Genomic DNA, 13,308 nt, shown 5'->3' with positions numbered 1-13,308 from the left:
AGTCAAAGGCTCACATTTATTCATGATTTATTCATCACATATTTACTCCACCACAATATCCTTCCTGGGAATCCTGCTGGACAAAGAGAGAGCAAAACCTTTGAGGAAATGGGGAAGAAATGTGATCCTTTCAAAGGGGAACTTAAAACCAGTTCCCAGAGGGCTGAGCTGTGCTCTGTTGGACTCCCCCAGTATTTGGTCACAACCTTGGGAAAACAGGTACAGTCATGGCACAGAAATGCAATCTCATCTCATCCCATAGTCCTTTTTCCCTCACCAAAATAACACCAAAAAGTAAAAGCAGCATCAGAGAAACACTAAATTCATCTCCACAGCACTGACCCAGAGAGGCTAAAAGAAGTCAATTCTCTTGGCATGAACTAAAACCAGTCTGACAAGTCTATAGAGCTTGTGTGAATTTGATGTCAGAATAGAAATATCTGTTCCCTGGGGGTGCCAGCCCATTCCTTTTTTCCTTTTTCCTGCCTACACCTGAAAGCTGGGACTGGCTATGAAAAATTCATGCCTTTTGTGCTTCAAACATATCCATGAAGGATCCTCAGCATCTGCTGACTTGAACGAACCCTGATGGTTAATATGGAAAATCATGTTAGTGAAATGCTCTCTTCTAGGGAGGAAAATGTCTGCTCAGAATCTTCTGAAAACTTATCTTCTTACCACACCTGACAGGAGAATGTCAAGAGGAACATCCTGTCAAACACACCGACAGGTAATGGGGCACTTCCCCCCCCACCTCTTTCTTTCCTGACAACATAAAGAATATTTCATTCTTACAGACACTAAAAGTGACCTAAATGTCCTGTGCAATCATGAGAACCTTCCTTTACAGGAGAAAAACAAACAAACAAGAACTCTGAGGTAAATTCAGTCCCTGTGAGCCTGAAATGGGACTTTTGCCTTCTGTAAAGTTTATGTCTTGATACATTAATTGGAAGAAGGAAATAGGCACCAAGCAGAGACAAGCAGGGTCTGTTTATCCTCATGTCAGTGTCTGCCATAACAGAATAAAATTCTTCTGGTTGCGAGTGGAAGTTGGGCAGAACAACACAACACTCTCATACTTTAAATTAATTGCAATGCAACCAAGCCAGGAGTTTAATTTCCAGTCCCAAACTTTTTTCTTTCCCTACTACTTTTTTTTTGTTTTTAAGCATTGCCAGTGCCCAAGGGAAAAATTTATCTTCGTTAAATGATAATTGGCTTTATTATCTTTGACTCTTCAGAAATGCTGGCTGGCAAGGTTTTAAAAATTTTCATCAATCTTGTTTTCTGTTTTCACGAAGCATGCATCAGAAAATGACATCAGGCTGCAGAACACTCTGTATCTCTTGGTGTCACCAATAGTCCCCAGACCTATCTAATTTACTAATAAATCTATTGGAGCGACATGCATCTCAATATCTCACAGCTTAACAAGGAGGTGCAGGAGCAAGGCCCTGAATTGCAGTTCCGGATGATTAACACCGCAAAACCAATTGAAGCAGGACCATCTAAACTGTCACAACAGCTTACACACACCCACCTCCTGCAAGCCAGACACTGAAATCATTTACTGAGCCCCACATCTTTCATAAAATGCTTCAACCGGACTTGGAAAAAGCCAAGTGCAACACTAAAAGTTTCCAGGACCTGGCTGGTGGTGCTCACATAAAGCATTGTGCTGAAGTCAATAATGGAAATATTTCACCAGGGCTTTGCCAACCTCTTCCCAAGTGGCTCCAGAGCCTGGCCATGGTGTCACATCATAAAGTGGAAGGACAATGCTGTTCCCCACAGGGAATGGCTCAGCCAGCTCCTCACAGCAATAAAAATCTCCCTATGAATCTTTCTTTTTTTCTCCCCCTTCTAATAAACCCACTTCAACTCTTGATTTACATACTAGAATCCCTTGTGGTTTCATTAAGAAGCTCTAAACGCCCCTGCTCCCCATTTACCCTCAAAAAACTTTCATGCAATATTATTTTTTTTGTTTGGGTGTTTCTGGGGGTTTTTGGGTTTTTCTTTTACCATTACTTTTGGAGATTAGGGGTTTTGAGGTTTTTTTGTTTGGCTGTATTTTGTTTGTTTGTTTTTTAAGTTCCATACTACAATCAAAAGGGTTGTGATGCAGATTCAGAGACATTTAGCTGTTGCACTGAGAATGGCCCTCAAGGAAGTGAGGGTTTTACAATGGCCTTACTTGAATAAACACTTCAATCTTTAGGTGCCCTGCCAACACCTTAAGATCAAAGAATGTCACTTCATTCCCTGTCAAGTCACAAACCTCAGTAACAGACCTGACCATCTGTGCTGCAGGATATGTCTGGCTGTGGGAGAATGGGCATATGAAAGAAAAAGCCTAAAGAATTAAGGATCCATTTATGATACCATCATCAAACCCTATTGCTCAATAGATGGAAACAGGAATAAAACATTTAGGATTTTCTAAGTGTTGTTATTGGAGATCAGTATTTACATCCCAAAAGCTTGTACCAGCCCAGAGATAAATTCTCACCACTCCAATCGAGTTAGGAAATTCCAGCAATGGGGTTAATACTGAAACCCTCCCAAGCAGCACATTCTCAACAAGGAGTGAGTAATTTGAGCTAAAACCCAAAGTGAGTGTTGTTACTATTTCCACTGCCAAACTCTTGACTTTCAGACTTTCCGATTTTCCAAGCCAAAATGTAGTGTTATTTACATGAAAGCTTTGACATATGGTTAAAAAGAGAGGGGGAAAAAAAAAGTGGCAAGATTTTCATTAGTGTAGTACACAGTTCAACTCATTTTAAGACATTTTAAATTTAGGACTAATTTATGACACCTCACACTAATTTCAGATGTGACGTTATTCCCAATATGCTGCCTGCTGGACATAATTTTTATTTCCCCAGAGCCTGTCACCTCAGAGATGATCTAATCCTCCCGAAATCAGTGGAAATGAGTCCACTTGAAAGAAACATCCATGGTTTTCAAGCAGAGCTGGGTGGACCTCACCCTGTGTCACACTCAGACACATGAGTTTAGGGCAGGCATTTGGAACATGGGTGTTCAGCCAAGCTGGGGACTCAGCTGGGAAGGAAAAACATTGCTCAATATTTGATCTTCTCACAGAGTGACCAGATCTACTGGGAAATAAATCTTTAGTGCCTTTGTACAAGGAGAGTGTAAGGACTGAGCGATGGGGATGGGGCGTGTACTTGAAACACCCAAATGTCCCAAAAAATGGAGCTTTCTCCTAAGTCCTGGCACTCTGCTGTCTTCATTTCCCATGTGTGGCCAACCTCAGAACGTGGAGAAAAGCAAACTCAAGCACAGCCAAAGGAACCCTGACAAGCCTGTAGGCTTTCTCTGGGAGCTGTTTCCCAGTTTCTCTGCATGTTTGCAATCAGGGGCGATGGGTGGGTGTGAGACTTCCCAGTGTTGGACTCGGCAAGCGGCAGTTTAGACTGACAAGAAACAAAATGTCTTTACTATTAATACTCAGAGCCCCACTGGAGAATTCAATCTGATTGGGGCTTTTAGACTGTTTTTGAAACATGCTCAACATCCTCTAATCTTTTTATACCACATGTATCGAATACAGTTATTAATTGAAGGACAGTTCAGTGTATTTTCCAGGCAATTCTCGAGCTCCATTTACCTTCAGCCACAATTCAACAGCGACTTTAATCTGCAATATAAGGCCCTGTAACTCATCCTGTGCTCAGCTCAGAGCCAGACCTTTCTCCTGCTGTCATTCTTGTACTTTGGAGCAGAACAGGAGAGATTACAGCTTTCTCAGCTGTTAGAATGATTCTGCAAATATGCTTTTCTTACAGGCTGAAGCAAATCTGACACTGGTCTCCTTCAAGGAATAACGAGCTGTGCATATCTAACACTGCTCTCAGAGAATGACTGCCCTGGGAATTATCTCTAGGGTTTTTTTCCTCCTGCCCTGACAATAACGGTGGCAGTGTGCATGGCTGAGTCATGCAGCAAGGTTGTACTCAATAATTAATATATAATCTCTTTGCACAGAGATTGGCCATTCCACTTTACTTGGGGTTTATTGGATTTTGATTAAACTGTTTTTAAATTTTATACATGTCCTAATGGAAAGTTACAAGTGTCATCAATCCCAGCATGCCGTAAGATTCAGATAGTGACAAGTCAATGCAGTATCTTCCTCATCTGCGTTACCTTTAACAATCTGTTTCCAACCTCTTGCTTGAATTCTTTATTACTCCTCCAAAAATGTCATTTTTCTGCAACCATTTTCTGCATATTGCTTCAGGACTGTATTTTTGCCCGATTATTTTCTGTTACCAGACCAAAAATGTTTATTCATTTCTATGGAATGCATCACGTAAGTTTCCTCCCCAGATCAAAGTTCAGAACAACCACGTTAATCCAATTTTCTTTACAGACTCCAATGCCTTACAGCCAGAGCCTTCCTTCAACACACACACAGAGCCTTAATAGCCCTGGATATCAAGGTGTCAATTTGAAAACCTCATTGGCTGACATTAATTCTAAAAGCAAATTCATTTCTTGTTTTCCATCTTGTCTTATCCTGCATTTTCTTTTATCCATTTTATCTTTCCTATTTGCCACATTCCAGGCAGACTTTGCATTCACGGTATCAAGTCTGTGAGAATTTTGAAGTGTTTTCTTTTCCATATGCCCATATTACCTTCTGCTTTGCATAGCACTTGTTATGCATGCATGATCACAGACTATTTCTAGCATTAATTAAGACATGAAATTAAAGTGGGAAGTATGCTATTGGTCACATAATACAAACAACACAAATTTGCTTTAAAAATGAAATTACTAAAGTGTTAGCAAACCTCTTCATACTGTCAGAAATAATAATGTTTACAATCTACATGCCACAGAACAGCTGGAATTCACAAGTGGATTTGGAATATTATTTCCACTTCAGGAAGATACACATGAAACCCCTGAGCAGTTCATTTAGTTTAGATACTTGTCTGGAAGAAAACAGAGGTTTGTGTCTCCTGCTGCCTGTCAAACCATCCAGATGCTGCCCCCAGTGATCCCAGTCCACTACCAGGGCTCCCCATGTTTGTCTAAGAACAACTTTCCTTGAAATCCAATTAGAAATTTTAGCAGGAAAATGACATTTTCGTAGAAACTGAATGTTTCATAGGATCATAATGTTTCAGATGAACTTCTGACAAACACAGTCACAAAAGCAGTTTCCCAGATTTCCTGCCCAGAAACCCAGACTCCCAAGGTTTGCTATGGTAAAGAAATGAGCCAACAGGGATTGTCCAAAAGCTAATGGGACCCAAGATCAAGAGATCTGGGGCATCTCATCACACCATTGATCCAGAGCTGAGTCCTGCATCTTCTAGAAGCCCAAATTACGAGGGCTGCCACTGTCATCAGTGCTTTCCTCCATCACCTCTTCCCTGCCTGTACAAGCAAAACGAGGAACCTCCCCATTCCCACAGCACTAACACACTCCCTCTTCTCACTGCTACATAAATAATGCCTTTATCAAGTGCCTCATACGGGGATTCAAGCCATTTCACATGTTTAGAATATTAATTTTTCATGCAAACAGGTTTACTGGATGTTTTACAAGAGTTTGCACATTCACATTTCTGCTGAATGTGCAGCTTGGCAGACTCTGTGCAGCCATCTCCTGACCCCAGTGTTGTGCTGCTTTTCCCTCTGCTCTGCTGGAAAACCCACTCATGGAATATCTCTGGAGTGGTGGTGTTAATACAACCTGTGCAATGTAAAATAGTAAGTAATAACAATGAAATACCTGTTCCCTGGGACTCTGTGATAACTCCAGGTAAAAATAATGTCATAAACTGGGAATAGATTCATAAATAAATTTGCACTCAGAAGGATGGCTTGTTTACTTAGGCACAATGGAAAACAACACATTATAAACACCTGCATTAGAAAGAAATTATAACCACAACTTCACAATAAACAGTGAGGGATATCATCATGTACCTGCCTTGCACAAAGCAAACCACCAGACAAAAGGCTTTGAGGGTGATTTGTGGAGGGCATCTCCTCTCTTAGGTCCCTCTTTTGCACAAGGAGTTCAGTGTGCTCCAAACCAAGCAGGAAACATTGACCCTCTTTAAAGGTCCAGTCCTTTGTTAGCGAGGCTCTTTTTATTTGGGCAGCCTTTGTGAGTCCTGTCTGCAGCCTCAGTGTGCCAGCTCAGTCCCCACAGTTTGGTACTCACGTGCTACGCTGAGATGAATGAAGGGACTGGTCTTGTTCTCCCCGTTCTTCTCGTTGACTGCCTGGACATAGTAACCTCCTGCATCCATCACTGACACCCCCAGGATCACCAGCTGGTTCTCCAGGGTGATGGCTCTGTTTAGGGAAGAGAAAGATCACATTGAAACCACAATGTTATCCACACAACACTTCAAACCTGACAGCCTGATATGATATTCACTGGTCATATAAATCACGATGTTGCGGAATCAAAACCAGCCCCACTTCAAATACACTTACAGGAAATCAAGATCTCAGATGCCTCCAGGCCTTTTCTCTGTTTAGATCATGCAAGATGCTTATGGTGACACACAGAAAAAGCTTCAACTTGTGCAACAGGGGCTGTTTAAATGGCAGTAAGAAGTTATGGAAAAAACAGCAAATGACACCAGTGACTGCCAGGCTGCAAACTGCATCTTTGTGGGGTGACAACAATCCTGGCCATCATCAGGATGCTGCAAAGCCAGATTTATTGCAAACCTTCTCAACAAGTGAAAGGCAGCCTATTAAGGAGTGACACACGAATAACACAGTTCACTGAAATAATAAAGTGAAAATCAAAGGCAGCAGAACACCCAAAGGTAAACTTTCTGCATTTAGGGCATCACCCGTTATCACCTCATCACAGACAAGACCACGAGCTGTAACAGAGATGATCTGTGTGTGGATAGGGAGGGATTTGCTTTCATCCAAAGCAGGTAGGACAGCAGGACCCTGTAGGTAACTGGTGTGACCTGAAGGAGTCAATAAATGCCATTCTCTAACTCAAGTCTGTTCTTAGAGCTGCTGCATAACAAAGGTTTCTGTGAACTCCCTCACAGGCAGCACTACACACTTGGCTACTTCACTTTTCACATGGATTAGATGCCCTTTCCTTGACTACAAAAGACAAAGGATTAACCTAGAGAAAACATGTAAATATTCAAGGGTTTGAGGAACAGAACACAGGAAGCTCAAAGACCAGAAAGATAAAAGAAAATGTAAAGTTCCAGGTAAAGCCTGTGGAGCAAAGAGCTCAGCTACTGCAGCATCTACTGGGACAGGCCAGACTTGGAAATCAGTGTAAGGCTGGGAGGAAAAAACTCCCTTCGCTTCTAACACTTGATGAGAAGCCACACTGAGTTCAGCTGTGCTATTAGATATATCACTGAGCATGAGGGTGAAACAACTTATAGAATTATTATACTGGAAGAAACAAGTTCACACATCAATAGGCTCAAAAAGCATCAGCACCGAGTCAAAGCATTTGTGCACTAATCAGTCAATAATAAACACCCCTGCATTCCATCCTCCTGTTTTGTCATGGGGTGGTTACCCTTAGTAATAAACAGTTATTTTGCTCTGAAAAAACATTTAAAGGAACAGTGGAAATCACACATTCCTAGTACAGCAAACTGGTTTTTATATATAGGGAGGACATAAGAAATTACAGTGAGAACATGGCTGTGTTCAAAGCCAGGCATTTCATTCATAACACTTCAATTTCCTGATGTGGATACAAAGAAACCTGAACTTCTGTAAGGCTATCATGGAATCAGAGAACTATTTAGGCTGGAAAAGATCTTTAAGATCACAGAGTCCAGCCCTGGCAGGGCCTCCACTGAACCACATCCTTACAGCTTTTAAATCCCTCCAGGGATGGGGACTCCACCACTGCCCTGGGCAGCCGTGCCTGTGCTTGAGAACCCTTTTGGTGAAGAAATTTTCTCTTATTTCCAACTTAAAACTTCCCTGGTGCAACTTTAGGCCATTTCTTATTGTCCTGTTCAGGAGTTGCAGAGCAAGAAGGTCCCCCCTGAGCCTCTTTTTCTCCAGGCTGAGCCCCCCCAGTTCCCTCAGCTGCTGCTCAGATTTCTGCTCCAGATAATTAAAAAAAACTGCTGAAAAACAAAGCTAAACGGTCAGCTCTGGAATCAGCTGTCACCCATCACCTAAAGATCCTGTTTACAACATCTTCCTTGGTAATTTTTATTTTAAAAACTAGTAAAAAAAAACCAAAACTTTTTTTTTTATTTTATTCAATGAGACTGTACTAGTTTAATTGATTTAGAAAATTAATCAAAGGAACTGTGATAGATTTACAGAGTGGGGATATAAAATGAAATTAATAAGACATTTGATAGAGCAAATAAAGATAAAACTCCAGTGCAGTGCTAATAATTGAATATTACAAGACAATTACATTCACACTCATTTCTACTTTAATTCTGAAGAAAGCAGCATCAAAAAGATTATTTGGAAATACTGAAATATATTTCAGACTGCTTTGATTCCAGGTAAAAGTGCACCAAAACTTTTAAAGGTGATCCTTGAATACTGCTGAGATGGACACAGTTACTATCTGCATTAAATTGAGCATAATGGTTTAAGTGTAAAAATTTTCAGCCATTATATAATAATAAAGAGCAAAGGAAATGAAAATGAATTTATGAAGGAAATTGCTTAAAATTAAGTAGGGCTTTTTCATTTCGATATAAAAATTTTAACTGGACTGTGAGCAAAATGTTACATTTGTGACTGAAAAGTAAATTTTAGAAAATAATCTACATAAGCATAAAAGTTTGATATTAATTTTTTACAGAAAAAAAAAAAAGTTAGAAGATAATGCAACTCCTGAAGCAGCTCTTAGGGGTCATCAATTACATGGTCAAAGTTAAATTAAAACTCCCCAAATGAGTTATTGATATCTTAATAGTTCTGTGAAAAATGGAACATCCTGAGTTCATTAAGTGAGGCAGGTACAGAGCCAGGAGCCCTCCCAGGCTGCCGAGTCGAGGAGTTTTTATTTACATCACGCACGAGCCCCGCGCGTCAGGAAAATCAATTAGTCACATTTTAAGGACTCATTAATTCCAATGTTTCTAAATCATCAGAAGCTCCAGCCCCCAGCCCCTACCAGGGCTGCAGCCACTTTCTGCACAACAGCTGCACAGAGCACCCAAAAATTGGCTTAATGTGTTTTCTTGGGCTTATTGTTTGTTTTCATTGTCTGATATAACTTTTAAATTTTGACAGCACCACTCTGATGTTCCCAGGAAAATTTGATTCCTGGGTGCTCAGTTTAGCAGCACATTTGATGAAGATGACTGCAGCAGATGGAGTGGACCTGTCAGTAATTCATACCCAGCGTGCAATTCATAAAAAATATAAATATTGCTTTTTTAAAGCAGTATCGAACTTAACTCAATCTAACATTTTCGAGACAGAAGCAACCAGCAAGCAAACTAAGCAGACTGATCCTCTGGGATTCCTTAAGCATAGAGAAGGAGCATTTTAAAGCACAGTTTTTAACAGAAGAACTTTTAGGATGTCTCTGGAGCCCAGCAGAAGGCTGATGGGAACACGGCTGCAGTAACGGTGGATCCAAGGATCTCATGTCCAAAAACACCTCAGTGGCACCTTCACCACAAAAAGGAGCTGCAAACTGAACAAGACTGATCTCAAAGCAAAGGGGGGCATTTGAGATGACAAATTGTGTTTAGGGGATGCTGTTTAATCAAAAGTTATGGGCTGAGAGGGATGGGAAAAGGCAGCAGTGATGGACACAAATCATTATCCAGCTCATTATTCTAAACACCAGAACATAGAGCAGCACCTCCTGAGGGTTCCTCACTCTCTGCAGTCACAACTGAGCACTTGGATAGCTGGTTTAAAGTACAGCATCCCTGCCCATGGCACAGGAAATAGATCATTTATATGGTCCCTTCCAACCCAAACCACTCTATGACTCTATGCACTCTGGGATTTTTAATTGCACCTTTTCAAGTTGTCCAAATACTATAAACTCTGCTGCAAATAATCTCTAAGCTTGATCTAAAGCTTATGGGAATTCTTTTGGTAAAATCAATGGGACATGAAGCAGACTTTTACAAGATAATTTTTCAAAGGGGATGCCATTCTTATAGCCTTTAAGAGAAAGGTTTTGAAGTTAATGCTGCAAATGAACCCTTCAGTACCTCAAACAGGTGGATTTAGATTAATAATGTTTTTATGTGAAAATACCAAAATCTACTCTACAAGTGGATAATTCCCCAAAGTTAGATATTTGTTATGTTATTAGTCTACCAGATTACACAGAAAGTAGATAACATTGGGTTATAAAAACATAAAATGAAAATCAGAGTAACCTGATTAGGCTCTATCTCAGAAGACACCATCTGCTCCTGAGCCAGCATGCAATATTTTAGTACAAAGGCCTTCATAAAGCTTCTTTTCCAATATTACCTCCAGCTAACATGATTATCAATCCCTCTATACCAGATAATTTTTACTGGAGAGCCTCTGTTCCCCTTTCAAAAACTTTTGTCCACACTACACAGCAAGGCCAAATCTCCCCATGCCCCAGACACCACAAAATAAAAGTGATGCTGACAAAAAAGGGAGGGATTATGGAGTAATAACAAAATAATTACTGCAAGACTTCCCCCGTGGGTTTCCCTTCCTGGAAAAGCAGGGATTCCTGCAGTTGCACACACAGATGTTCCAGGGGATCCCTGTGCATGCACAGCTTAACCCAGGCAGCACTTCACCACCCTCCTGGCTCCTGGTGCTGAGGGGGGAATTATTAAGCAAAATTATTTAAATACATGTCTCTCACAAACAGCCTGTGCTTCTCAGGACTCAATCACAGGGAAAAATATTTGTGTTTGTGCTACAGAGCAGCATCTCCACAGGGACAGAGCACCAAGAGCTGTGACTGGATGGCAGTTTCATGGGATATTATTCAGGTTCCAGGTACATTGTTACTGCAAATCAACCATCTATTAATAAAAATTTTATACTTACACATGCACTGAATATTAAATAAAACTACACTGAATTTAGAATCAGGGCAGTTCATATATTGCTTCTCTAGCTATGTCAGGGCACAACACGTGTTTCTGGGAAGTGACTGGGATTTCTAGTCATGGAAACATCCCAAGGTTACACAACAATAAACAAGCCAGTCCTAATGGCCAGGCACAGCACAAACACTACCATCAAATGAAGAACAACCAGCTATTAAAGAATTTAGCAAGTGTATTTCCAGAAGGAATCGAGATAAACAACAGGATTTCCACATTTTATAATTGGCTTCCCTGTTCTCTGGTTTTGGGGCTTGCAGGGTTTAACAAGGCTGTAGACACTGCTCCCTGTGCTTCATCATGAACACATTACACTAAACCTGCTCTGGGAGAAGCAAGGGCAAGGCTGGAAAGGAAGTGGACAGAAAACTGCACTTGACAAATCATCAGTGTTCCACGACCTGACTGGAAAGTGAGAGCAGGTACAAACCCACAGGGTCTGTCTTTGGCCTGGCTTAATATTTTCATTGGTGTTTGTTGACTGAATATAGATTTCACTTACTACATCTGCTGATAAAGTCCCAGAGACTCTGAAAGACAGAATCAGAATTACAAATGCAGGAGATCTGCTCAAGCCTCTCCACTGACTGAGAGCTTTGCAGTTCAGTGAACAAGCTCAAAACCTTGCATTTGAGAAAGAATGTGACTGAGCAACAGGCAAACCTCACAAGGGGGTGTGCAAACAGCAGTATCACTGGGAAATCGAAGAAATAGCCCTGTTTCTCACCCAGCATGGCCTCCACTCAGCCCTGGCTATTAGATAGAAATTGTGGGTAAGTCTAGAAGAATTCAAACAGCACCAAAACAGTATCACAACCATCTACTCCCCTCCTCTCCCACCCATCTGATCCAAAGAATCATCCAGAGAATGTGACATGCAAAAGAACACTCAAACAAAAAAACCCCTCCTCGACTCATCACAAGCATCTTCATATATGTACAGGACTGTTACAAAAAGATATCTCAGATTTAAACAGAATCACCAAATATTGAGTCTTGCTATAAAAATCTTAGCAGCTCGCCCTCAGAAAGCTTATTTTTGGTCTTTGGAGATAGAAGCTCCCAGAAAAGATGCTCAAATGAATTATCCCAAATGTATATTTTTAAATCATGCCTATATCAAGCAATTACTTGTCTAGAGATTAAAAACCCCACAAAACAAAACCCAAGATAATCACTATATAATTGATCATGAGAGAGATATTTATGGGGAGAGACAATGCTGCCAATCCAGAGGCAGGGAATTACAGCAACAAACTAAGGAATAACTCTTAAGTGCACTATTGATGTTAAAACTGGTTTTTCTGGCTTTTTTTTTCTCCCCAGATTTTCAGTAGCTTCAATTCTTACTTGGTATAGCTTAATTATTATCACACAACTTTGCTTTTTGGTTTTTTTTAATGATTATTACATTTTAAGCAGCAAGTGTTAGTGCAGCTGATATAAGAACTTGGATGTGCTTAAATCCCAGCTCCTGGGATAATCTTGCTGAACCACACCGAGGTGTGGCTGGATGTGCTACACCAGCAACAGCACTTCTCAGGCTAATAAAAAAAAACAAAACAGAGTTTCAAGACAAAATACACATCTTAGTCAATAACAGAAAGCAAAGAGTCAGAATAAAATAAGACAATTTTCTCCAGTCTCGTCTTCTTGTAAAACTCTTGCAGCATTCAAGATATTTGTAAGCAGGGTGTCTATTTTCCTTCCCTCTCCAGTTTATGGTATAATCAACACTTTGGACTCCACTTGTGCCATCACCAGCTGTTGCCATGGACATTGCTGGCAACCATGGGCAGGAAGAATAATAGAATTTTTTTTAAAAAAATACAATCTAAACAAAGCATTGCAGTTAAAAAGTACCATAGGTTGTTGATTTACACAGCTGGCTGACTTCACTGACAGCAAGCACAAAGACTATTTGTAATCATTTGGGATTTTATAGTTCAATTTTCAGAGATAGACATGAATATTGCTTCACTTTATGGTAGTTCTCCTGAATTGATTATTTAAGGTGCTGTGTTTTTGGTTTTTTTTTAAACACTGATTTGTTCCTCTTTCCTTCACTGTGGAAAGAAAACTTGTGTTATTAAATTATATCTTCATTTCTGATAAAACATGTCAGCATAATGGTATGGGCTCTAGTGCTTTGTGGTGAAGAATAGAAGGGTTTCCTGTTGAATACTGTATATTCATACCATTACTT

General features: G+C 40.4%; 1 protein-coding gene across 6 annotated transcripts in view; it reads right to left on the bottom strand.

Annotated features, from left to right (window-relative positions):
• SDK1 (sidekick cell adhesion molecule 1) overlaps positions 1–13,308 on the bottom strand; it is a 385,141-nt gene that overhangs the window by 197,487 nt on the left and 174,346 nt on the right. For all 6 annotated transcript variants that reach the window (XM_086855185.1, XM_086855184.1, XM_086855187.1 and 3 more), the window contains one exon: positions 6,221–6,354. In XM_086855185.1, coding sequence (XP_086711311.1) covers positions 6,221–6,354 — 134 coding nt within the window. The remainder of the gene's footprint in view (positions 1–6,220; positions 6,355–13,308) is intronic.

Source organism: Cyanistes caeruleus, chromosome 17 (genome assembly GCF_971803275.1).
Source record: "Cyanistes caeruleus chromosome 17, bCyaCae1.hap1.1, whole genome shotgun sequence".
Classification (NCBI taxonomy): Eukaryota; Metazoa; Chordata; class Aves; order Passeriformes; family Paridae; genus Cyanistes; species Cyanistes caeruleus.
Note: the sequence above shows the minus strand (reverse complement) of the source record. Positions and strands in the feature narration are given on the sequence as shown.